The 26406-nt window shown below is 43.0% G+C and overlaps 1 protein-coding gene across 1 annotated transcript; it reads left to right on the forward strand.

The window, feature by feature from the left end:
- Positions 1 to 3452: 3452 nt before the first annotated feature.
- On the forward strand, positions 3453 to 14932 carry LOC134481112 (Y-linked testis-specific protein 1-like). The gene is given in 2 exon segments (XM_087577157.1): positions 3453 to 3464; positions 14207 to 14932. Coding segments are annotated over 2 exon segments (738 nt in total).
- Positions 14933 to 26406: the final 11474 nt, after the last annotated feature.

Consider the following 26406-nt stretch of genomic DNA (forward strand, 5'->3'; position numbering starts at 1 on the left):
TTATGTATCTGTATAAAAGATACATATACAAAAGCCACAAGAAACTTAGGGGAGAAAAGCAGGTATAGCTGTCAATAAGACATGGGAGGCCACAGGGCACAAGTCGGTTTCCCTGACGACCACATGTGTATTCATCATGACAGGAGACAGTAGCAGGGCACAGAACTGAACAAGAGTAATCAATGCTTGTGAGCCACCATGTTGGTGCCAGGGTCTGAACTCAGGTCCTCTGCAAGAGCAGTAACGGTTCACAACTACCAAGACACCACTCCAGTCACACACAATCATTGTTTATACAGCCCCCCAAAGACAGCACCACTTGATGGGTATAAACACGCATACTAGACGTGCGGTGTGATTTATTTGTGTGAATGTTCAGTCAGTGTGATAAAAACGCTCTTGTGTTCATAAATTTTGGCAAAGCCGTTTTCCCTTGGAGGTTCTCTTCATTCTCAGCTTTGGTGTTTACATACATCTTCAAGAGAGAAACCGCCCTGACAGCCTACCCCGGCCTCCCCCCCATTTGCAGCTATGCCTGCCTTTCTTCACTAAGGTAAACACCACCTCAGACTCTACTCTTTCATTTTGTTCAGTGTAGTAGACTCTCCAAAACCATAAAATGGAATCCCAGATGCAGAGGGAAGAGGTTTTGCTGTTTGTTACTTCGTTTGCTTTTAGTTGCTTTTTCCCAATTCCACTGGTTTGAACTTGTGTCCCATTCATTGGCAGGTACTTAATTCAGCCAGCATTTTGAGAAGGGCTGTGGGTGGAGTGTGATAAAAGGAAAATTACTGGAGAGAACTCACTGGGATTTTTACGATTAATACAAAGTGTTTACTGACTTGATTTTTCAGTCACACAGAACCCTGGTCGGCACTGAGTCGAACTAAAACTTCACATCTGACAATTTGCTAGAAGGAAATAAAAAACCTTAAAGACAAAATTGATCCAATAAAATAAGCCCTTAGTTGTAATGATTGACCCTCTATAAAGAGAAACATTAAAATTTTTTTTTAAATGATGATTTTGATGTTTTTGTTTAACAATTTCCTATACTTATGTAATGAGTTTTAGAGCTTTCCTTTCTCCAATTCCCCTCCCTCATCCCCCTCCCTCATTCTCCCATCCCATCCTTCAGTTCCCTTTTGCTTCCTTCCTCATCCTCCTCCGTCATCCCCTCGGTCAACCCCTTCTCTCACGCCATTCCCTCTCCAATTGGCACCGATATTCTGAATAAGTCCTTCCTCCTATTTCATGTCTCCTTTCTGCGTGTACTCCCTAAGTTTAATTAATTACATGAGTACAGAGGAATTCGACAGAACAACTTATCTACGGGTACAGGAATGAAGAAGGGAGTGAAGCAGACATTTCTCGTTTCTTTGGAGACTCAACTGTGTCATGGATGTTGTTCTGGAAACTGTCTTAGGAGAGGATGTTTTGCTGAGAACAAACACATGGTGTTTCTGGTAGCTTCCTGGGAAAAGGGCATGTGATGTTTAGAAAGGGTACGAGTATAACCCTGGACAACAGTGGGCAACACCACGGCATTGGCTTGCCTTGAAACTCTTCACTGATGCTCAATGGACTTTGATGACTCTGGTCTTCATGGACCATGCTGTGGTATTGGTTCACCTTTCCTTCTTCACTGACCATTGTTTGTCATGACTTTGTAGAGAGAAAAGCTCCAGAGAACTTCTTGTGGTGACATTGCGGTGGCTTCTTGCTGCCTCCTCAAACCCAGGCCAATTGGAAGAGCTCAATTTCTTCTGGGTTGAAATGTCCTTGGTGATTCGTGAATGGTGTTTGCAAGTAGATCGACCTACCTCTGCTGATTCATGTCAACTGAACTGATATCCTGATGATGCAGATTGAAATCGCCCCAGAGAACTATTTCTAAGCAGGTCCACGTCGTCCTTTGTTTGCCCTATTGTCCTTTCCTTTCCACTACCTCTGGTGGGTGGTGGGCTAGAGGAAGGTTAAACGGTTTAACAACTCTTAATAAAGTAGTTCTTGAAAAATCTAAGATTGGAGTATAGAACCCTCCTCCAATAAATGCTGGTTGCCAAGGGTGGGCAGGATCTTTATGGCCTCTCCCATCTGGAATGAAGTGTTGAGGGGCCCAGTCTTTTGCCCATGACCATAGCCGCCATCAGTTTAAGAGTTCAATGACTAGGTCCAATCTAAAAGATATCGTTTTGCTGTCCACTTCCCCATCTTCTGGTTCTTATATTCCTTCCACCCACTCTTTCATGATGTTCTCTGAGCTGTGGAGGAGAAGACTTAGCTGTCCTATTTCCACCTGAACTGTCCAACACCACTGATTCCCAGCACTTTGTCCAGCTGTACGTCTCTGCCCGTGGTAGTCAGAGGCTTCTTCTCTCATGAGAGCTGAGTGCAACGCTGATCTATAGATACAAATATGGATGTTTGGAAGGAAGTTTGACAATGTATTTAGCATTAGGTTCTTTCATAGGGACTATATCACCCTAACCAGCGGTTCTTGATGACTTTACAGAACCTGGTGTGTGTTCCCTCCTGTGGAATATGACTTGTATCCAATTGGAAAGCCACTGGTTACTCCCATGACTGCGATGTCACTAACACATTAGGGGCACACCTTGCCTGACATTTTAGATTGAATGGTTCATCCCCGAGTAAGGTTGTAGATGATTTTCTTCCCTGGAAGCCTACATAGAACTTTCTTGAACCATGAAGGCTAGCCATTAAAAGGATGCTTCCACCTCAACTTTACATTGACCCTTCTGTGACCTGTGACCCAAACGATTCAGTGTCCTCAGCAATAGGGTCTTACCATCAAGTTCTGGAGGGGTACGAAGAACAATAGCAACAACCTATAAAGTAGTGAGGGCTTTTGGGATCTCGCTGGTCAGCAACTTTCAGGAAGACATCCCACATCTGGCACTGTGATCTTTCCGTAATTTTGGTTTTCTCTTGCTCTGATGAATACACTCACCAAAGCCAGCTTGGGAAGGGAAAACTTTATTTCATCTTATCTGTTCCAGCCCGTCATCAAGGAAATCCAAGACAGGATTGTGAAACAGAAACTACAGAGACTGCTCACTGGCTTGCTTCTAAGGTCACATTCAACTACCTTTACAGAGTCCAGACCCACCCGCATAGGGCGGTTCTGCCCAAAGTAGACCAGGCCCTCCAACATCAGTGAACAGTCAAGGAAATGCCACCTGAACATAGTCAAGGCCAATCTGATGGAGGAAGTTCCTCGAGGGAGGTTCTTTCCTCCAAGACTAGCCATCACAAGAAATCAATGAAAATAAAAAAAGAAAAGAAATCAATAGCTTCAGGGAGAGCATGGCTTACCGATGGAGGGTGCCTCCATTTGAACTCAACAGTTGTTCTTGTAGATATATTCTGTAACATGTTTTATAATCCCTCTCACCAAACCCTGTTCTAACCCAATCACCTAAGGGGAGATGGAGTGGAAAGTAAGTTTTAAGAAAATAATTGGAGCACAAAGAAATGCTTCTTGGAAATAAAAGAAAAAAGGAAGCATTTCTGCATCCTAGATGCTTTCCTCGCACCATCTGAGCAAAGACAATGAAAACCATTACATTCCAGGTACCATAATTTCCAATGTTACAAATCATATAAATAATACTGCTTATCATTCATAAAACACATTGGCACTAATCGTTTTGATGTGTTTTTCTAACTCACTCCTAATGTACATCTGATGAAGTGGAATTGTTCGCCTGCTCATTTATACATGAGGGAAGTGAGGTTTAAACGTCGAGCCAATTTCCCAATACTCTAAGCTAATAAATGGCAGAGTAAGACAGCCGCACTTTCTCTGGCTTCATGGCATGGCCTCGTGAGAAATGCATGTCAGGGTACTTTGGCAGGGAATTCCAAGGATCATTACATGGCAGCTGAAAGTTGTCTTGGATGCAAGAGTGGGAGTGAGGCTCAAGTCAGCTCAGCCCCAGCTCAGGATTCCTGAAACAGAACACCAGAATATGTTAAAGAGCTAGGAGACTAAACTAAACATCTGGGAGTCCTCAGCAGATTGTACAGATCAAGGGCTGAGGGTTCATAAGTATGTTGGTCTTTGTGGGGGTGGAAAGGAACACTTATTTAGATCCCCACCTCCTACTATGTGCTACTACAGTGGAGGCAATGCCTTAAGTCCAAGGTTTTTGGTTTTGTTCGTGTATGTGTGTGTGTGTGTGTGTGTGTGTGTGTGTGTGTGTGTGTTTGTGTGTACATATGTGCATGTGCAGTGTATAATATAGGGACTAATCCATTTTCTCTTCTACCTTATTCATTGAAGCAGCATTTCTCAGTCATACCCAGAGTTCCCCAATATGACTAGTCTTGACAGCTGTCTTGCCCTGGGGATCTGCCCTATCTCTACCTCCCTGGACTGGGATTCCGTGTGGGCCACAAAGCCTGTCCATCATTTACCTGAGACCTGTGGGCCATCTCCTCAACTGCTAAGGTTCAAGTCCCGGTGTTGGATCCATCTCCTTTACTTTTGTTTTCTTATTCTTTTTTTTTCCATCTTGGTCATAATATGAGAACCAGGTTAAGGTATGACTGGCTCACTCAAACAATCACTTAAATCTCTCCACACAAATGTGTTCTAATAAGGAGGAGGACCTTGCTGACTCTCTGTCCTGTAAAGTCTGACCTTAACACATCAGTTAAAGGATGTGATTATCCTAGTGGGTGATTGTGGATGCTGTTGCTGATGTTGAGGGAGGCTGTCAAATGAGGGTCACAGCTGAGTCACTCATAATAACAGATACAAAGCTGAGTGCGGTAGTGCATACCTATATTCTCAATACTCGCGAAGATCACAAGTTCAAATCCAGCCTGGGCTACATAGTAAGTCCAAGGCCAACCTGGGCTACATAGGCAGTCCAAGGTCTGCTTGGCCTACTTACTTGACTCTTCTCCAAACAACAACAGTTTTTTTTCCCTTTTTGGTTTCTGTCTCTCCTATTTCCTCTACACTGATACCAGTGCTGTAGTTTGGGGGTGTGGGCGAGAAGTTTCATCATGTCTGATGGTCCAGGATCTCCCAAGGAGCATGGCAAACCAAACAGTGCAGCAAAGTCTGTTGCGATGGTTGAAGAATAATATGACACATGGGAAGTGCTGTCTGAGGAAATGGCTCTAAGATGGGACAATGCCTCGGGAGACTGGGCTTGGATCTTGTGTTAGTTTCCTCCTGAGAAAAACAATGATGTTCTCAACCAGAGTCTGTGTTGGGAGTACAATGCTGTGTTTCCATTTCAACACTGCATAATCTCCATATGGAAACCCTGGAAATCTTGTCTGATATTAAACAGATTATAGGAGAGACAAGTTGAGTATATACACTGGAGAAAGAGGAACACTCCTCCATTGTTGGTGGGATTGCAGACTGGTAAAACCATTCTGGAAATCAGTCTGGAGGTTCCTCAGAAAATTGGACATTGAACTGCCTGAGTATCCAGCTATAACTCTCTTGGGCATATACCCAAAAGATGCCTCAACATATAAAAGAGACACATGCTCCACTATGTTCATCACAGCCTTATTTATAACAGCCAGAAACTGGAAAGAACCCAGATGCCCTTCAACAGAGGAATGGATACAGAAAATGTGGTACATCTACACAATGGAATATTACTCAGCTATCAAAAACAACGAGTTTATGAAATTCGTAGGCAAATGGTTGGAACTGGAAAATATCATCCTGAGTGAGCTAACCCAATCACAGAAAGACATACATGGTATGCACTCATTGATAAGTGGCTATTAGCCCAAATGATTGAATTACCCTATATCCCTAGAACAAACGAACTCAAGACGGATGATCAAACTGTGAATGCTTCAGTCCTTCTTTAAATGAGGAACAAGAATACCCTTGGCAGGGAAGGGAGAGGCAAAGATTAAAACAGAGACTGAAGGAACACCCATTCAGAGCCTGCCCCACATGTGGCCCATACATATACAGCCACCCAATTCGACAAGATGGATGAAGCAAAGAAGTGCAGACCGACAGGAGCCGGATGTAGATCGCTCCTGAGAGACACAGCCAGAGTACAGCAAATACAGAGGCGAATGCCAGCAGCAAACCACTGAACTGAGTATAGGTCCCCCGTTGAAGGAATCAGAGAAAGAACTGGAAGAGCTTGAAGGGGCTCGAGACCCCCAAAGTACAACAATGTCAAGCAACCAGAGCTTCCAGGGACTAAGCCACCACCTAAAGACTATACATGGACTGACCCTGGACTCTGACCCCATAGGTAGCAACGAATATCCTTGTAAGAGCACCAGTGGAAGGGGAAGCCCTGGGTCCTGCTAAGACTGAACCCCCAGTGAACTAGACTATGGGGGGAGGGTGGCAATGGGGGGAGGGTTTGGAGGGGAACACCAATAAGGAAGGGGAGGTGGGAGGGGGATGTTTGCCCGGAAACCGGGAAAGGGAATAACACTTGAAATGTATATAAGAAATACTCAAGTTAATAAAAAAAAAGAGAGAGAGAACTTGTCTTTCAGAAGATCAAAAAACAATAATAAAAGACTTGTAAATCAATTTTAAAATATAATGTAGAAGAAAGCTATATTTAATTCCTATGAAATTTTGAGCTCCTTAAGGAAAAAAATTAAATACGGAAGTTTCTGAAGAAAACAACACATTCTTGATGACCATAAAAGATATTCCTGACAAAACATCCACTGCTGTAAATCTATTAATACTCTCCAAATCAAGTAATAAATGTGGCACGATTTGCGTCAAAATTCTAATAGCATATTTGATAGAAACGACAAGCTAATTTTAAAGTTAATCTGTGAGAAATACCCAATAGTCAAAATGTTTTTAGAAAAAGAAGAGATTCCATATAAAACACAGTATAAATTCACAACCATTAAAATAATATATTACAGCCATCCAATTAGACAAGATGGATGAAGCAAAGAAGTGCAGGCCGACAGGAGCCGGATGTAGATCGCTCCTGAGAGACACAGCCAGAATACAGCAAATACAGAGGCGAATGCCAGCAGCAAACCACTGAACTAAGAATAGGACCCCCGTTGAAGGAATCAGAGAAAGAACTGGAAGAGCTTGAAGGGGCTCGAGACCCCATATGTATAACAATGCCAAGCAACCAGAGCTTCCAGGAACTAAGCCACGACCCAAAGACTATACATGGACTGACCCTGGACTCTGACCTCATAGGTACCAATGAATATCCTAGTAAGAGCACCAGTGGAAGGGAAAGCCCTGGGTCCTGCTAAGACTGAATCCCCAGTGAACGTGATTGTTGGGGGGAGGGCGGCAATGGGGGGAGGATGGGGAGGGGAACACCCATAAAGAAGGGGAGGGGGAGGGATTAGGGGGATGTTTGCCCGGAAACTGGGAAAGGGAGTAACACTCGAAATGTAAATAAGAAATACTCAAGTTAATAAAAAAAAAAGGGTTTAAACGATAAATATTTTTTTTTTAATTTTTGTCTGTGGTACCAGGTTCAGTGTTCTGCATAAACTATAAAACACGGCAATTTCTTTCTTTTTTTTTTTTAAATCGCCAAACAGAATGGATCTTATATTTTTCTATCTAGGTGTAATCGAGACGTAAAAATAAATTCTTTGCTTTAAAAAAAAAACTAATTATGTTTCATTGGCTTTTTTTTGTTAATTTCTTATTTTTATTGTTTTGTGTTTTGGGGTTCATTTTAACAATTATTTTTTCATTGAATTAATTATTTTCTTATTTTCTAGTGTAGATAAAAATTTAGGTTGCTGGTCTTTGTTTCTAATCTAAGAATTAGTGTTGTAAATAAAGTTTCCTCTTAGCACCATCATAGTTATGTCTCACACATTTTGATAGTATGTTTCCTATCTTCTTCTTTTTTTCTTACTGTTACATATTTTCATTATTTCTTGACATCTGTATTACTTGTGAATGTGTGATTTAATGTTTCTGGACTGGGAGACTCCTGTTGTCTCTCATTGAAGACGTCTATTTTAGTTTTGTTGTATTAGCAGAACACATCCCGATGGGCTGGAGATGCAGCTCAGTGGACAGAGTGCTCACTTGGCTCTCACACAGCTCTGGGCTCCACCTACACTACCTCATCAGCCTGGTGTGGTGGTCCATGCCCAGAGTCCCATTACCAGGAGGAGAACCAGGAGTTCAACATCATCCTCGGGTGCATAGTGTGTTTGAGGCCAGCCTGGGCTACATGAAACCTGTATAAACAAATATTTCCCACAAGACATCCTTTCTTAGGCATTGGCCTCACTTTGTTCTGTGGTTTCTGAGTGTCTGAAAAGTCCAGGGTACTTGAAGGAAAAGAACATCCTGGTACTACTAGGGACTGTCAGTCAGAGACATTGGCTGGTGAAGCCATCTCATCCCAGCTGGTTTTCCGCCTGTTTCTGTTGCTGATGGGCTGATGCGTGTCCACGGCTTTACTCATGATCGCCCTGCTTCCTTTTAGCTGTACTCATTCTTGCTTCCTGCTGAGACCGTGATGGAGTTAGTGACACAGATAATTGGGGTCTCCTTCCAGCCCACTGATTCTCTCAACAATAAGTTCTTTCTCTGTAGAAATAGTTTCTCTGTTGCCTACATTATCAGACATAAATATAACACTCTTTTCTGTTTTATTTTGACACTGGGTTTCATTATGTAGGTAGGACTGGCCTGAAAGTCACTGTATAAACCAGGTCGGAATTGAACTCACAGAGATCAGCTTGCTTCTGAGTGCTGGGATTAAAGGGGCATACCTGGCTCCTTCTTTTTTTAATTTTTTTTTAAATTTATCTCTATAGTGTGTGTGTGTGTGTGTGTGTTTGTGTGTTTGTGTGTGTGTATGTGTGTGTGTTTGTGTTTGTGTGTGTGTATGTGTGTGTATGTGAGTGTGTGTGTGTGTTTGTGTGTGTATGTGTGTATATGTGAGTGTGTGTGTGTTTATGCGTGTGTGTGTGTGTGTTTTGACGAAACAGTCCATCAGATCCTCTGAGCCCCGATCCTCTGCAAGAGCATCCAGTGTTCCTAAGCAGTGAGCCATCTCCCCAGCCCCTTCTGCCTGCTCTAAACTCCACTTCATTGTTCATCTTGCCCAGACATTCCTTTAATTCCTCCTGTTAGTGTTTGTTTTAATTCAGTGAGTTCCTATTCGATTTTCTCTTGTTTCTTCTATTACATCACCAAGATGATGTGTATATTTTCTTTTGGAAGTTTCTCATTGACGACGCTTGAATCCTGGCTTTAAAATGCTTGCTGACAATTCTGACAATGGTTTTCTCTTGGTGCCACCACCAGGGAACTGGTTTTTCTCCTCTGCTTTTCATTTAGGGGGATGGTCATGGTGTGACATGATTTCCATTTTAACATCGTTTGTCTAAGATGTCAGCAGTCCTGACACTGTGTGTGCAGTGGCTGTTTATCCTTCATAACCTTTTGGTGGTGTTTTGGTTTTTCTGGGTTTGCCTGATTGAATAAAAGGGATTATACCTCCAATCCACACCAACAGGCATATCTTAGAGGGGTCAGGAAGAGTGGTTCTCAACCTTCCTAACGTAACCTTTTCATACAGCTCCACCAACTTTAAAATTATGTCATTGCTACTTCATAACTTTAATTTTGATATAGTTATGAATTGTAATGTAAATGTCTGATGTACGGGATATATGATATGTGACTCCTGTGCAAGGGCCATTTGAGCTCCCAAAGGGGTCTCCATCCAAGGGTTAAGGACCTCTGATCTGGACTTAGTGGGATCCCCTTACCGACGTAGATGGGTTGCCCAGTGTTGCTGGGGAGGAGTCTCCATCTCTGGAAGGCAAAGTATATTCCACGATCAGGCTTTTTCCTGGGTCCCTCTGGAATAGTGGACACACTCTTGATGGTTACTGATGGATCAACTGACTCCAGGCAGTTTTCTTTTACATCATCGAAGATGAGGATTCAAAAAAGGTTCTGCTAGCCAAAAGCAGTGGCTGAAGATATCCCTGGTGATCTTTCCCCTTCCCTAATGGCTCCTTCTCCGCACAAGCCCTACGGTAGATGTCTGAGTCCCTCCCAAGCTGCACCTTTCCAATCTACACTCTTCCTCTTTGGTGTTTCTTTCACGAAGAGCACACACGCTAACCCTGAACCCATGTTGCCTTCAGTCAGCACTAACAACCTATTACTCTATGCCAGTTTCGTTTTCCCATATGACACGGTTGCTCACAATTCTGAGTCATATTCACGCATGTATGGACAAACAGAATGGCACCGATTGGCTAGTCTATAATGATGCAGATTCTGTATGATTCTGATTCAGAAGCCTGTAAATCCAAGATGAAGAGACCATCGGCAGAGGAAGGAGTTCATGTGGGTTGTTGTCACCACAGAAGGGATGCAATGGGCTAGGAAGGCAAGAGAGGGAGCAAACTCCCTTTCATAATTTAACCTTTTCCACAATAGCATCATTAATGGATCTTTATTTGTACGTCGCATCCCTCTTGACCTAATAAATTCTTCAAAACTATATTCCCACTGGTGATTAATCTTCAGAAAATTACTTTTGGGTGAACACATTCAAACCAGAGATGAGGGTGAATATTTGGATATCTATAGTGGGTGTGGGCATTATTCTTCCCAGGTCGTGTACCCGTAAGATTTCTAACTACCTCCTTCCCCATGGTAGCCTCACTGAATGACATGAATTCCGGGTGATTAATAAGGTACAGACACCAAAGCTCATTGCCATATCCTGTCACCAGTATCAAGCTCGAAACAGAAAGAGCCACCTGTGGGAAGGAAAATACGAATAAACTTTATGGTATCTCTAAACTATAAACCCCCAATTTAATCAAAACATTGTTTAAACTCAGTTCTCTTATATCGATGTGCTTTAAATGTACAAGTCAGTGGGCTTGCTTGTGACTCCTTGTACAGGTTTATACTGTACATTAGCCATCTTCATCCTCACAAATCACCTCCATTTCCACCTGCACACACACACACACACACACACACACACACACACACACACACACCCTGCTACTCCCTGTCCGCTTCCTAAATGCCCCCTTTCACTTAATATTCTTTATTAACATCTAAATTCCACAATCGTCTGTTTGAATCTGGCTTGTTTCACTTAACATATTGTGTTTTACACTCTGATCCGTTTTTCTGAAAACAAAACCCTTTCCTCTTCCACATAGATGAAAATCACATCAATGTACATCACATTTTTAAGCCATTCATCCAGTGATCAACAGCTAAGTTTATTCCAAAGGCTTGTCTATTGAACACAGTGTGGCAATCAGAAAGTATGTGCAGGGTCCTGGTTAGTTTTTATTATCAGTTTGACTCAACCTGGGAAGAAGGAGCCTCAGCTGAAGAATTGCCTCTATCAGAATGTCCTTTGGCCTCATCTGTAAGGAATTTTTTTTGATGGTTGATGTGGAAGGATGTAGCCCACTATGGGGAGTGTCATCCCCTATGAAGGTGGCCCTGGGTTGTAGGAGGAGAGAAAGCTGAGTAGGTCATGGATAGCAATCCAGTGCCCAGCATTTCTAAGTTGTCTCTGCTTCCTTTCCTGCCTCTAGAGTCCTGCCTGAGTTCCTGCCCCAACGTCGCTCAGTAACAGACTAGTACCTAGAAGATAGAGTGAGACAAACTCTTTCCTCCTCAAGTTGACGGCTATGACGTGATTGTTCTTCTTGTTGCCTACCTGTTCTTCCCTTTTTTGAAAGTTGTCTCTGTTTATTGTTCTTAGAAAGATGATATTACATGTTTCCTCATGGGCTCTCTGTCTCTCACAATGTCTCTCTCTGTCTCTGTCTCTCACTGTATTTGTGTGTTTGAGTGTGTATATGTGTATGTTTGTGTGTGTGTTTGGGTGTGCATGTGTGTGTGTTTGTGTGTGTATGTATGTGTGTGTTTGGGTATGTATGAGTGTTTCTGTGTGTATGTGTGTATGTTTGAGTGTGCGTGTGCCTGTGTGTGTGTGTGTGTGTGTGCGCTTTCCAGGCTTAAAAAAATGCCCAAGACTGTAAATCTCAGCAGGTGCCTAGAGAAGGAAGATGAAGGGGAGAAAAGGGGGAAAAATCATGTCATGTGAGTTAACACCACATTGAGGTCAGCCACATAGTGGACAACAGTTACATAATGGCAGAGGAGTCATGAGAGCATACAGAGAGGAAAACTCAAAGTGTGAAGGAAAATGTGCTTAAAACTAGGATAGAAGGGAGAAAAAGAAGACGGTGCGCTTAGAAAAGTGGACAGATTTTAAAAAGCTGCCATAAGTTGTTAAGCTCTAAGTACATATGAAAAAATTATAATGTTAATGTGGAAGGGAATTACTAGGGAGAGGGAAGGGAGGGTCAGAGTGTGGTGGGGACAGGGGAAGGTTCTGAAAAGGATCCTTTTGAAGATCTGAAGAACTATGTGACATAAACAATTAAAGTACCCTGTAATTTACAGGTAAATTCCATACTTACCTGCATCCAGTATTCTGTCTACCCATATTTCAAAAACAAAATTATGTCATCTATTTCATCCTGTTTTGCTGCATTTGATCTAATAAATTCCTTGTAACAAGAAGTGCTGGTAAATTTTAAAGACATGTAAAATATTACTGGTCGATATCCGGTTTGTCATGTTTATCCCGACTTTGGAAGCAGGTCCTGGAGCTAATTTTTCCTCGCTCTTTGCAAAGAATCCATAATTCATGATTGCCATTGACTTCAGTACAAGGTATTTAATCTTGTCAAATAACAGCTTTGTTTGAATAAAAATGGCCCTCCTCTAATTGTGGGTTTTGATAAAGCTAATTTTGCGGTGCTATCCAGTGGGCTGCCTCGGAGAGAGAGGCTAGCAATATTTCTGATACGGAGAATGACTTAAAGTTAACCAAAGGAAAGATAGGAGCTGGGAAAATAACCACCAAGGATGTTGGTGACTCAGAAACCAAAGACTTTTTCAGAAAAAAAAATGCATGAAAAGAGCTACTTGGGCAGACTGTGACTTGAGTCATCAGAATATTTGGGTGGGGACTTTATTTTGGGTCTCCAAGAGGCTACAGGAGAAGCTAAAACCTAGATGCTGGAAGTTTCTAAGCGTAACTAGGGAAGGAACTGGCCTGAGAGGGCTTCTATGATGTAAGCAGAGCCTGGATGATGTCACAGAGCACTGGGCGGAGGTTGTGCTTCTCTTCCACTTGGAGGCACTAGACTCCTTGAAGGTGGGTTCACTATCTTCCCAGCGGGCTGTGAAAGCCAGTTCAGCTCCTGAACCCCACAATTGTTCAACAGGCTTTTGGAGCCTGACCGGTGTCCGAAGACAGAATCTGGACGACTAGGACATTTTTCTATCGGTAAATACGTTTATGAAGTTAACTGGGACCCATTTAGCCCAGAAAGCTAAAAGTTCTCCCTCGTACAGCGAGTAACCGTATGTTCTGATGTCTTCCACGTTTGAGAGCTCGGCGGACGGTCTAGGCTAGTCAGTCTAAGAGTTTATTATCCTTTGCTAACAATATCTAATTCATAATCCTACTAAAATGCCAAAGCTCCTCTCTGTGCCTGTGCATTTTAGGAGATAATATTTCTTTTTGATGTTGTTGTTGTTTTTTTTTTTTTTTTTTTTTTTTTCGGAGCTGAGGACCAAACCCAGGGCCTTGTGATTCCTAGGTAAGCGCTCTACCACTGAGCTAAATCCCCAGCCCCTTTGTCTGAATATGTTATTCTGAGCTGTAGAGGACCATTTTTTCATTTCACTTTGAACGTTAGATTTTGATTTTTGAGACAGGGTTGTTCTGTGGGTAGATTTGGCTATCCTGGAACTAACTCTGTAGACCAGGCTGGCCTTGATCTCACAGAATTCTGCCTCCATCTGCCTCTTGAGTGCAGGAATTAAAGGTGTGCTCCACCATTGCCCACCCCTCCTACGAACTTCTGATTACGACAGAATTAGATTCAGATGCTCAACCCTGTTTACCATCGCGTTCCTCACCTGCTCCAAAGGTGAGGTCCTGGACAAGAGCCCTGGTCCAGTCCTCTCCCCATCCCACCCCCATTGTTCTTGCAGGCACTCACATGACAGAGGCAACAGCATTGTGTCTGGTTTAAGTAGGCGAGCTCTTCAAACCCAGGCCACGGGCAAGTATGAAGCCTGAACACAGAACGATAGCCACAAGACAGTGGACTAGGATGCCGTGGCCTACCACACTAGGTATACAGCCAAGAAGAAGAGGATGTCTCTGAGGAGGATGAGCACACAATCCTTCCAGAAGCAGAGGAGGAGGAGGCCTTCTCCCAGGCCCTGGGGAACATTGTGGGCTGCAGAATTTCTCACGGATGGAAGGAAGGTGATGAGCCTGTCACCCAGTGGAAGGCCATCATTCTAGATCAACTGCCAACAAATCCCTCTCTCTATCTTGTCAAGTATGATGGAATTGACTGTGTCTACAGACTGGGACTTCACAGCGATGAGAGGATTTTAAAGCTTAAGGTCTTGCCTCACAAAGTAGTGTTTCCTCAAGTGAAAGACGCCCATCTCGCAAGTGCCATGGTTGGCCGAGCAGTGGAGCATAAATTTGAGGGCAAACATGCCTCTAAGGACAACTGGAGGGGGGTGGTCCCATCCCAGGTGCCAATCATGAAGAACTGGTTTTCTATCACCTACGAGAAAGATACAGTCCTTTACATCTACCAGCTCCTGGATGATTACACAGAAGGTAACCTCCGTATCATTCCAGAGACTCCTCCAGCAGAGGTGAAGTCAGACGTTAACAGCGACATCTTACCAGGTCAATGTGTGCAGTTCATCAGAAGCGACGGGTCCAAAAAGATCGGCAAAGTCATTTACCAAGTTCTAGCCAAGCCTTCTGTGTACTTCATCAAGTTTTATGGCGACGTCCACATCTAAGTCTATAATCTGGTGGAAAAGATACGTTAAGGTGAAATTCGCAAAGTGTGGGGGACATAGATGGGTAATTTATAGGATTTGGGAGAAAATGTTTGTTTTTATGTGTTTCAGATACACAAGGGCCTTTGACAACCCCAGTATCTTTTCCAATGGAATTTGTTTTTGCTCTAAAAATTAAAATGTGCGATGTGACGTGTTGTATGTGAACACTTTGGTGGAGGAGACGGGCTTTGGTGGATGGAACATGGAGAGGAAGCCGGAAAGGTCAAGGCTGTGAACAGTAATTCTGATGTCACGTAGACTAAAACAAATAGGACTGAGCTGGTCTGGTCTTTAGGGAGAGAAAAGAACTGTTGATGAGGCTTAGAGGAGCAGGGATGGCACGGGGGGAAAATGACGGATGTTTAGGGAGCAATGGAGAGGGGCCAGACATAGATAGACTCTCTGAGGTGAAGTTTGAGGGAGAGACAGACTGTTGGGGAAAGAGGGGCAGGGAACAGGGAGGTGGTCTTGGAACTCAAGGGGAAACCCAATAAACTGATCCAAGCAGACTCAGAATCAGAGAAGGTCGGGGATTGTTTGACTAACGAAACCTAATGAAACCTGTATCTCATCTGCAGATGTATTATTTTTAATTATGTGGGTGGGTGCAGGGAATGAACACAGGAGACCACAGAGATAAGAATAGTCAGGTCCCCTGGAGCTGGAATTAAAGGTGGTTGGGAGCCATTGGACATGAGCTCAAAGAACAAATCCACGTCCTCTTTCAAAGCAGATGAGCTCTTGATCCATTGGTTATCTCTCCAGGCCCCTAAAGTCATCTTTTTAAATACATCCAACCTTCACATGCAGAGAAGAGACCAGGATGAGGGTAAGAAAGATTAAATTGATGGTGATGTTGAAGAAAGACTAAAAAACACATGAGGGAGTAGAGGACACTGAGGCATGAAGGAATTCCAAATGGAGTTCTCAAAAAGTGAAGCAGGAGACCAGGAAGAACAGAAAGGGTCTAGAATGAGTTGAACTTGGGCCGCATCCATATTGGTCTCTTTGGTTCCTTAAAGAACAGCCAAGACATCACTACAGAAGGTGGATGTGAGGTGGAGGATTCCCCGGAGGACATTTTGATGAGGATAAATCAAGAGTAGTGAATGCCAAACTCAGTTTATATCTATCGATTCCTGAAAGTATCATAAAGCCCATTATTTTGTATGATCAGTAAAAAGTAATTTAAAAGGGAAGATGAGGATGCCGTGAGCTTCTGTCAGGTGTTACGTGGATCCTGTGTTTAGCTTCCCTGAGCACGTTAGACTCTATTGCATCCTGTAATATTTTTAGAGGTCTCTGCTCAATGCCCCTAGATGACCACAAAGAGCTCCTGCACTGGCTTGTCTTGCCTGGCTCTTCTTCGACTGGATGGCTTCCTGCACACCTGTGGGCCCTGTTACCGTATCTATCCCCATGAATTTCCCATCTTTTACTCACATGTAAGCTTATCCTCAGAAAACTCTTGACGGTGCCTCCAGTGCAGAGGTGCTGAGCCCTTTCCTATGCCATTTGCTGTGACTTTAAAATGCTTTGTGGTTCCTGACCATGTGCCTCTCTCCTCCTGAGAAGCCCCTGTGCACCCCATGGGGTCTCCCTGAGCCACATCTACACTCCAAGAGTTTCTTTGGAGACAACCTTATATTGGACTCATTCATTGCTGTTTCTTCTCTCAGGAATAAGTTTCTCACTGCAGGACTTGAAAAAACTTTCTATCGTGGATTAATTCTGCTATTTGGGGGTTTTTATACTGGCTGGTTGTCTGACGGTTTCATTGCTGTGAAAAGACACCATGACCAAGGCAATTTATAAGGGACAACATTTTTTGGGGGTTCTTTTATTTTTTTTGGAGCTGGGGAACGAACCCAGGGCCTTGCACTTCCTAGGCAAGCGCTCTACCACTGAGGTAAATCCCCAACCCCAAGGGGCAACAATTAATTAGGGCTGGATTTCAGGTTCAGAAGTTCAGTCCATTTTCATCAAGGCAGGAATCATGGAAGCATCTAGGCAGACATGGTGTTGGAGAAGAAGCATATCACCCCCACAGTGATATACTTCCTCCAACAACGCCACACCTATTTCCACAAGGCCACACCTCCTACTTGTGCCACACTTCCCATGGGACAATCACATTCTAACCACCACCCTGATTTTATGCCAACTGGAGACAAGCTAGAGAAGAGGGCGCCTCCGTTGAGAACATGCGTCCATAATATCCAGCTGGAGGGCATTTTCTTAGTGATTGGTGGGGAGGGACCAGCCCACTGTGAGCGGCACCATTCCTAGGCTGGTGGTCCTGGGTTCTATAAGACAGCAAGCTAAGCAAGACATGAGGAACAAGATGGTAAGCAGTGCCCCTCCATAGCCAATGCCTCAGTTCCTGTCTCCAGGATCCTGTCCTGTTTGAGTTCCTGTCCCAACTTCCTTTGCTGATGAGCAGCAACTTAGAAGTGTAAGCTGAATAAACCTTTTCTCCCTAACTTGCTCTTTGGTCACCCTGTTTCCTTACAACAATAGGAACCCTAAGTAAGACAATTTCTTATAGAAACGGTAAGTCTAGTAGAGCCACAGACGCTTACCTCATAACCACAAATAGAGACGTATAGACACTTTGTTTTAATTTAAAGGTAAGCCTTGCTCATGTACTGACCTGTGACTTTCTAGTTTGTTTCCTTCTCTCCGTGATGAATGCCATGATCAAAACTAACTTGGCGAGGAAAGGGTTATTTGCATTTCAGTTTACAGACCATCACTGAGGGAGACCAGAGCAGGAGCTTGAAGCCGTAACAAGGAGCTCTGCTTGTTGGCCTGCTCCCTGTCTCAGTCACTGTTCTGTTGTTGTGAAGAGAAATCATGGTGAAGGCTACTACTATAATGAAAGCATGTAATTGGAGGATAACTTACAGTTTCAGACGTCTGGTCCATCATCATGGTAGGGAGCATAACACAGGATCAATAGAGAGCTACTGCTCTGTAAGCAGAGAGAGAGAGAGAGAGAGAGAGAGAGAGAGAGACAGAGAGACAGAGAGACAGAGAGACAGAGAGAGACAGAGAAAGAGACAGAGAGAGATAAAGAGAGACAGAGACAGAGATAGAGAGAGACAGAGATAGAAAGAGAGAGAGAGAGGGAGAGAGAGAGAGGGAGGGAGGGAGAGAGAGAGAAGGAGGGAGGGAAGTAGGGAGAGAGAGAGAGGGAGAGAGAGAGGGAGGGAGGGAGGGAGAGAGAGACAGAGAGAGAGACAGAGAGGGAGAGAGAGACAGAGAGAGACAAAAAGAGAGAGACAGAGAGAGAGAGAGGGAGAGAGAAACTATGGGAAAGCATGGGGTTCTTGAAAACTCAAACCCCACCCTTGTCGACACCCCCACTTCCTCCAGTGAGGCCACACCTCTTAATCCTTCTAGTCCTTGAAAATACTGTCATTCCCTGTTAACTAAATACTCAAATATATGACTGCGGGAGCCTTTCTTATTCAAACCGCCACACTCCCCATGGCTTGCTCCATTACTATTTCTTACAGCCTAAAAGGCTGTTCTTTTTACACATGACTACTGATGAACTTGCCCACAATGGTGGGCCCTCCCACAACAATCATTAATCAAGAAAATGTTCCATAGACTTGCCGAAAGTCTATCTAATGGAGGCAGTTCTTGAATTGTTCTCTCTTCTCAGTTGGCTCCAGATTGTCAAGTTGGGGAAAAAAAAGGAAAGAGAGACCCAGCACCATAATGATTCTCTTACTCCATGTTACATACTCACCACCAGCCACTCTCTTCTCTCAGTGTACAGACCTACTTCCCTGTATGGCAGAACTGAAGAGTAACTACTGTCACCAACATGAATACTCGAGGATATGTGACAAGAAATGAATACATTCGACAGCTCCCAACGTCAAGCAAAAGCATTTTAGTGTGTGCTGCACTTACTGGGAGACTGTCAGTCACTGGCCATTTAATGGGTCAGAGTAGACAACAGAACCAAAAAGTCACAACCTACATATCATCTCCTCCCAGCAGGAGACAAAGCCCTTTCTCAAAACCCATGAATCTATCTGTAGACTTAGATTTTTTCAAAATCTACTTTATTTAGGGTTCTTACACACTTCAACCACCCTTCTAGCCCACCAACCAGAGGTAGCAGAGAGAGAAAGTTAATAGGAAAAGGGAGAGAGTTGTGGACCTATTTAGAAGTAATTCTTTGGGGCAACCTCAAACTTCATTGTGCAGTACGGTCCAATAGCATACGAAAAACATGAATAAGTAGGAGTGCCTTGACCTGGCTTAGACCACAAGGCTCTAACCAACAAGAAGCAGCAGAAGCAGCCAGAAGCAGCCCGAATAGCACAGGTTCATTTGTGCATTTCTCATTACGGAACGAAGACCAGCAAAGACCATCGAAGCCTTGCAAGGAGTAGCAATGTAAAAAAGTCCTCTCCCGCTCTGTGGGATTACATTTATGTTCTCCATAAACATCCTGTCCCCCTTCAAGCGTGTGCTACAGCTAAATATCACATGCCTTCTCAGGTGTCTGCTTCAGCAAAACATCCTCTCCTAACATAGCTTCCAGAAAAACATCCTGTGACACAAGTGAGTTTCCAAAGAAACCAAAAATTTCCCACTTCATCTAGCCTTATCTCACATTCCGCCATGACATCACAAAACATATAATGGCCGTCTTGCAAGGCTCCTAGGCCTCAACTCCATCAGCCACTGGAGCTTCTGCAATTGCACTCTGTGAAACTCAGCCCCTTTAGTGAGCACAACCTTCAGTTATCCCCATAAACATTGTGCTCTCTCCATCTTTGCTCTCAGCAAATCGCTGTCCAACTTCCAGCCAACTCAGCTGTGACCAGAAAAACCCTCATCAAAAAAGCCAATGAATTTGACTTGATTTTTTTCCCTGAAGGAATGGAGTGTTCTCCCTGCATGGTTACCCTGGTGTCTGAGTCATCTGTAATAAAACCAACTACTATTAATAGCAAAGTCACAGGAATTATGACAAATAGCAAATCACCTGACAAGCATCACAGTTGGCCAAGCCTTTTCTGCAGCTTTATTGAAGTATAATTTACATACTTAAAAAATCCATTAATTTTAAGTGTGTAATTTAATGATTTTACAGCAAAATTTATAACTTCCATCCCTTTTTAATACTCATTTCCCACTAGTTCATACGATATCGAAGTCTATTAAAAACACAGAAGTGAAGTCAGGAGAAGGACCAGCGCGGGAAGCAGGAGGTTCTTGATTTGCTAAGACGACAGATTCATTGGCAGAATCGTCTGGATAAAACCACTTGGGAAACATTGGGTCTTCTCTTAGCGTGCAGCCTCCAGACAAAGAGTTTAAAGGGTTAAGTCATGGATCCTCCTACATCAAATCCAGACCTGACCTGGTATGGTCAGCATCACTTTTTGCTACTTTCATGTTAATCCATTCATCACTTTTACACGTTGCCTAGCAACTCCCATAGTTAACAAACTTATTTTGGTTCATGGTTTCATAGGTTTCGGTCCATGGTCACATGACCATGAAAGGGGCATGATAGAGCTCAACTGCTAACCTCACTGGCATCCAAGAAGCATCAACAAAGGAAGAGACCAAGGACAAAAAAACACCCTCCAAGACATGCCCCAAATGACCACGTCCCTTAATTTCCTATCTCCTAGTTTCCTGCCACCTTCATACACATCCATCAACAGATGAACTCATTGATTACAGCCCACAGGGTCCAATCGCCTTTCATAGTCCCACCTTTGAACATTGTACTGGGACAATGTGTATCTTAAACCCATAGGGTAGGCCAGAAGGTTGTGTCAGAGGTCTAAACGTCACCTCACACTAGAAACAGCTGGGTAGGTTTCTCAACATCCCCTATTTCTTTCTGGGACTGAGCTACACCATGTCTGCATTGCAGCATTTTGTCTGGGGTGAGATACCGTCGGCAGTCAATTGTAAAGACGCCCCACCATGCATTGGCTTGAATGTAAAATGGGAAATCTATCATATAGACACACATGGATATACACAGACTCACAGAGAGAGGCAAAAAGGGAAGGAGTTGAGTCTTAGGAACCCTCAAGGAAGAGGGAGTGGAAATATAAGATACAGCTGTCAGCGAGAACCAGAACAAAGCAGTGTCTTCTATACACGACAGGACCACTATCCCTCAGCCCTAGCTGACAGGAAAGGGAGAGTCAGTTTCCTACAAAGATATAGCTGGTGACAAGCTGGCCAGGCTCCAGGGGCTTGCCCAAGGCCCATGAATTTATGGGCAGCATAAATGACTTGAGTGGGTTATTACAGAGGGCAGAAAGAGAGCTTGAAGTTGGGAGAAGGGATTAGGTGGGGATGGATCTGGGAGGAGTTAGGAAGAGACGTGAGAAGTAAATTCTATCATTATAAAATGTACAAAGTTCTCAACGAACTAATAAAAGTGGTTTATAAATACCACATCTGTACTGAACACATACAAACCATTTTTCTTGTCATCTCCTAAATAACAGCCCCTCATGATTTCATTTCATTAAGTACAAAAGTAATTCAGAGTTTATTTAAAATGTTGGAGGATCTGGGGAGACGGGAGAGGGGTAAAGCCAAGTGTGTGGTCACACATGCAAACACCAGTGTGTGGTATAGAAACAGGAGGATGACCGGGGCTTCCTGGCAGTGAGACTCACCTCAGGTTCAGCAGGGGACCCTGTCACAAGGGAATACAGTAGGGAGTGAAGGAGCAGAACACCCTCTACCCTTCCCCAGCCTCTGCACTTACATGTCTCTATGCACACACACACACACACACACACACATATAAATATGACTAGAGTATACGAGACGCTTGCAGAGGTTATATGCAAATGCAGTGTCGTTTTATCCAAGGATCCTGAGGACTTTTAGATCATTGGGAATCCTGGGGCCAACTCTCAGAGTACACAGTATATCTCCTTATTGTGCAAACGAATGCTTTTTGAGTGTTTGTCAGTGAGTCCACACAGTTCTCCTCCTCTAGGTTTCTGTGTATCACAGAGAATGATCTGGAAATACTGAAAAAAAATATAAACTAAAGGCTTCATTGGGGTTTCTAGGCTTGCGTTAAAATCATATTTATCACGTTTTATTAAATGGAGGGAAATCTTCAGTTCCAGAAAAAATAAATTCAATCATGTTGGCTTCTGTTTTATACCATTATGAATAGCAATTAATTGCACATCAATTGCTCCCCATTCTTTGAACTAAATCAGGATGAGGTGATTTGTTTCCATGTAGAGAAGTAACGCCAATGTGTATAATCAAGTAGAAAGGGGGGGGGGGTATGATGCCTTTGGCTAATGAGGGAGTGATGGCTTGATTGTAAACCTCTTATGCAAATAACCCTATCCTCTGAGTAAAGAAATGTAACGATAAAATATACTATCAAATTGGATGGACACTCATTACTTGACTTCTTTAAAAGAAAAAAAATAAAAAAACATACTTTAGGATTTTGAATAAGTGTGACCCTCAGGTTTAAATACTTGAATGTGTTTGGTTTCCAGTTGGTGGATTGTTTAGAAAGGATTAGGAGTTGTGTTTTTGTTAAAAGAGATGTGTCAATGGGAGGTGGGGGCCTTGTGATTTCAAAAGCCCACCAGGCTTCTCTTTCTCTCCCTCCCTCCCTCTCCCTCTCTCTCTCCCTCTCCATCTCCCCCTCTCTCTCTTTCTCTGTCTCTCTATCTATCTCTCACTCTCTGTCTCTCTATCTATCTCTCTCTCTCTCTTCTGGGGAGCAGGATGTGAGTTCTCAGGATCTACTCCAGCCAGGCCTGCCTGCCTGCCAGCCTTCTGTCATGGTGTCTACCACGATGGTCCACGGACTCACCCTCTGAAACTGTAAGACTGCAATTAAATGTTTCCTGTCATGAATTGGATTGGTCGGGGTGTCTATTCACAGCAATAGAACAGTAACTAAGGCACACATCTTTCTGTCTATTTTTCTAATACTTCTGTATTTATTTCATTAAAGTTACCTGTTGTCCATTGAACAGATTTATGGATAAGTTTCAAGTTTGAAGACAATAGTGCCAAATAGGAGTGGCACTGCTAGGGGGTGTGGCCTTGTTGGAGTGGGTGTGGCCTTGTTGGAGTAGGTGTGTCACTGTGGGCATGGGCTTTAAGACACTCACCCTAGCTGCCTGGAATTCAGTCTTCTAACAGCCTTCAGAGGAAGATGTAGAACGCTCAGCTCCTCCTGCACATGCCTGCCAAGATGCTGTCGTGCTCCAGCCTTGATGTTAATATGTTGCAGTTTCCTCTCCAACCCGAATAGGCCCATACAATGAAAAAGCAACTCAATTAATGAGAAAACAATCCAGCCTCTAGATTTGGCAGATCCACCCTACACTATCCTATTCCTAGCTCCAAAATCTCTCATCCTTTGCACCTTTTATTGTCCAAGTCTCCAGCTTCTTCTTCTGCCACGACGACTCTCTCCTCGCTTCTTCTCTTTCTCCTCCCCTGATTCCTCTTACTTTTCTCAGTTCCCCATCTTGTGCTAAACAGTCCCTTTTTCACCTCTCTTCCTTACTCCTCTCCCAACTCTCCCCGCCCCTGTTTAATCCCTCCCCCTTCCTCAGGTTCTACTGGCTCAACTGTCACAAACTGTTTTCTCTCACCCTATTCTCTGATTCTAATCCCCCTCTCACTCCCAACTTTTCCCTCTGTACAAATCTCACGCTCTTGCCTTTATTTAACAAATTCAGAGAAAATTTCAAGGCCAACCACAATATTTCCCCCTTTTCTCCACTTAAAATACCTTTTCCCTATATATATGTGAACTAAGTATTACCATTCTGCAATTTATAAAACCAACAATACACTCATCACCCAGTGCAACAATTTTGTTCATTAACCATGTCATCTATACTAAAAACTATACCTGAGTATATCCTGGTTCTAGATCCTATGTCACCTGAAAACCACCTTAACAGATTTATCATCTTTCTCAATACTAAACCGCTTGGGTTGTCTATGAGACTACCAGTCTCCAACCACATCAGAAATCCAAGAATGATTAATATTACCTGAAAATATGGGAAGCACAAAACATGGCTTCCAAGCTTAGCCAATTTATACAGACTGCTGATCACCTGGACAGTCCCCCTATTCCTCAATATGTCGAAGCATCAGTCTTCAGCCTTCTGGCTCAGGATCATCTGACAGACTTTGCAATGCAGATTTTCAAGGGCTGATCACCCTGCCTTGGCAGAGATTATCAATCGACTCTTCTGCATAATTTGTCCTTTTCTGGACAGTGTTTTGTCTGTAGATGAATTGAAGCAATTTGCTCAGTGACTGTGTCACCACGATTTGAGCAACACCATTGATGCTCAATTTCTTCTTTGAGTCTAAGGGGTCCTGTCAAGGGCAGACAGGTCTCTTGTCAAATGATCTAGGCAAAGAAATGTCCATAAATGGGTTATTATATGGACTTCTGACGCCCTTGAAGATTTCCTATCTACATAGGTGTTTCTGAACTGTTAAGCATAGACTACCGTTGGCCCTCTCTAATCGAAGTATTTCCAAAACCCATCTAAACTGACTCAGAACCAGGACTTTGCAACCTGGTCTTTAGCTGGTTCTGGTTAATCAACTAAAAATAATGTATAATAGCAGTTATAGGACTGTATCTAAGACTTGTATTCTTAGATGCATAGTGGAGGCACAATGCTTATGTTAAAGTAGCAATATTAATCTCAATTATAAATCAATAAGAAAGTATACCAATGAAAACCTCGCATTTGTGTATAATGCATTCTATACCAATGAAAAGATTGCAGCTTCAACTTTTTATCAATTACAAACATTTCTATCAATGTAAGATATAGTTTTAAAATTTTGTTTAAGAGTAAGTTTGCTAATCTATCCCTGTTTGTCTATTTCTCGAACTTCTATGTATTACTATATCACCCCCCCCTTTTTTTAAACTGAGAAGAATAAAAAAGAGGAAGGAAAGATAGCAATCCCTGAGTTTAAATTCTCTAGTTCCCCCTGCCCAAAGCTACATTTGTTACTATCCCTTAAAAGAAAACGTATCTATAGTTCTTAGGATAACCAGAACCATCCACCCCAACATAAGGAACTGGGAAGATAATCTTCCTTGTCTTCTTCCAGCTGAATTGGGGTGAAGAATTCCCTTCTGGGGCCCAAGGGGAATTAGGAAGAGTTGGCTTTGTTGGAGTAGATGTAGCTGGGATTTGCCTGCCAGTCACTCTGTGCTGAGAAAGTTCATCTCTTAGCTGACCTCTTGACTAAGACAGTCTGAAGGGCTGGATAAGTAAGATGGCCATTCTGGAAAAGTCCTGAAAGCAGGCCTTTAAATGAAGAAGCTTCAGTGTAATGGAGGGAGAATCAAACACGAAGTTGGACTGGAAGGTCCCGGAATCTCAGCATTCCAGAGTGTGTGTCATTTCAGGGCTGTCTTTCTCTTCTTTCCTCCTGCAGCACACAAAACTTTACAAGCATCATATAGTTCTGTGAGCGCATCCACATGGAGTAAGCAGGGTGCACAGCTTAGTTAATAAAGATCAACAAAGAAAGGTGACTGCCTTTCTTCAGGTTAGTTGGATCATATAATCAAACCGTAACATAATTTTGTAATACATGCCATTTTACAGGATTCATGTAATAACAAGTAATTATTTGAGAAATTCGTACTCAAAATGTTACTGGCTGTTTATAGTCATTTAGTCTCAGCCAGTTCATACATGGAGACCTAAACATCCTCATATATACATCACCTATTTGTTGATTGTCGTAGTCTCCCTTTTCTTCTGTGTTGCCGAGGACTTCAGGAGGTCTCCCCATGTCATGTCTGATTTTTATCAGCTTGGAGGGAACCCACAGCTTTTCTCCTCCTGTACAAACATAGGCATAACCCCTTCCCCAGCGTAACACATTTCCCATTTTCCATTCTGATGTCAGAATATCCTTAATATAAACAGGCTGGTTTAGTTCAGTAGTCTTTTCCACAATCCAATGTCTTTCAGTAGCTGTGCTGTTTTGTTCATCAGCATTTACAAAATTTAAGGTTAATAAAGCACTATGTAGCCTACCTCTGGTAGTTTTTGTTGCCCCTTTTTGCCTGTTAAGCATCACCTTTAGACTTCAATTAGATCTCTCCACTATCGCTTGTCCCGTAGGATTGTGTGGTATACCTGTAACATGTTTTATATTATAATATTCAAAGAAGAGCTCAATCTTGTTACAGATATATGCTGGAACATTGTCCGTTTTAATTTGTATGGGTGTTTCCATTATAGCCATAACTTCTAACAAATATGTAATTACAGAATCGGCCTTTTCTGACGCTAAGGCAGTTGCCCATTGAAATCCTGAGTATGTATCTATAGTACGGTGTATGTATTTCAGCTTACCAAACTCTGTAAAATGGCGAACATCCATTTGCCAAATTTCATTTCTTTGGG

Source organism: Rattus norvegicus, chromosome 11 (genome assembly GCF_021556685.1).
Source record: "Rattus norvegicus strain SHRSP/BbbUtx chromosome 11, alternate assembly SHRSP_T2T, whole genome shotgun sequence".
Lineage (NCBI taxonomy): Eukaryota > Metazoa > Chordata > Mammalia > Rodentia > Muridae > Rattus > Rattus norvegicus.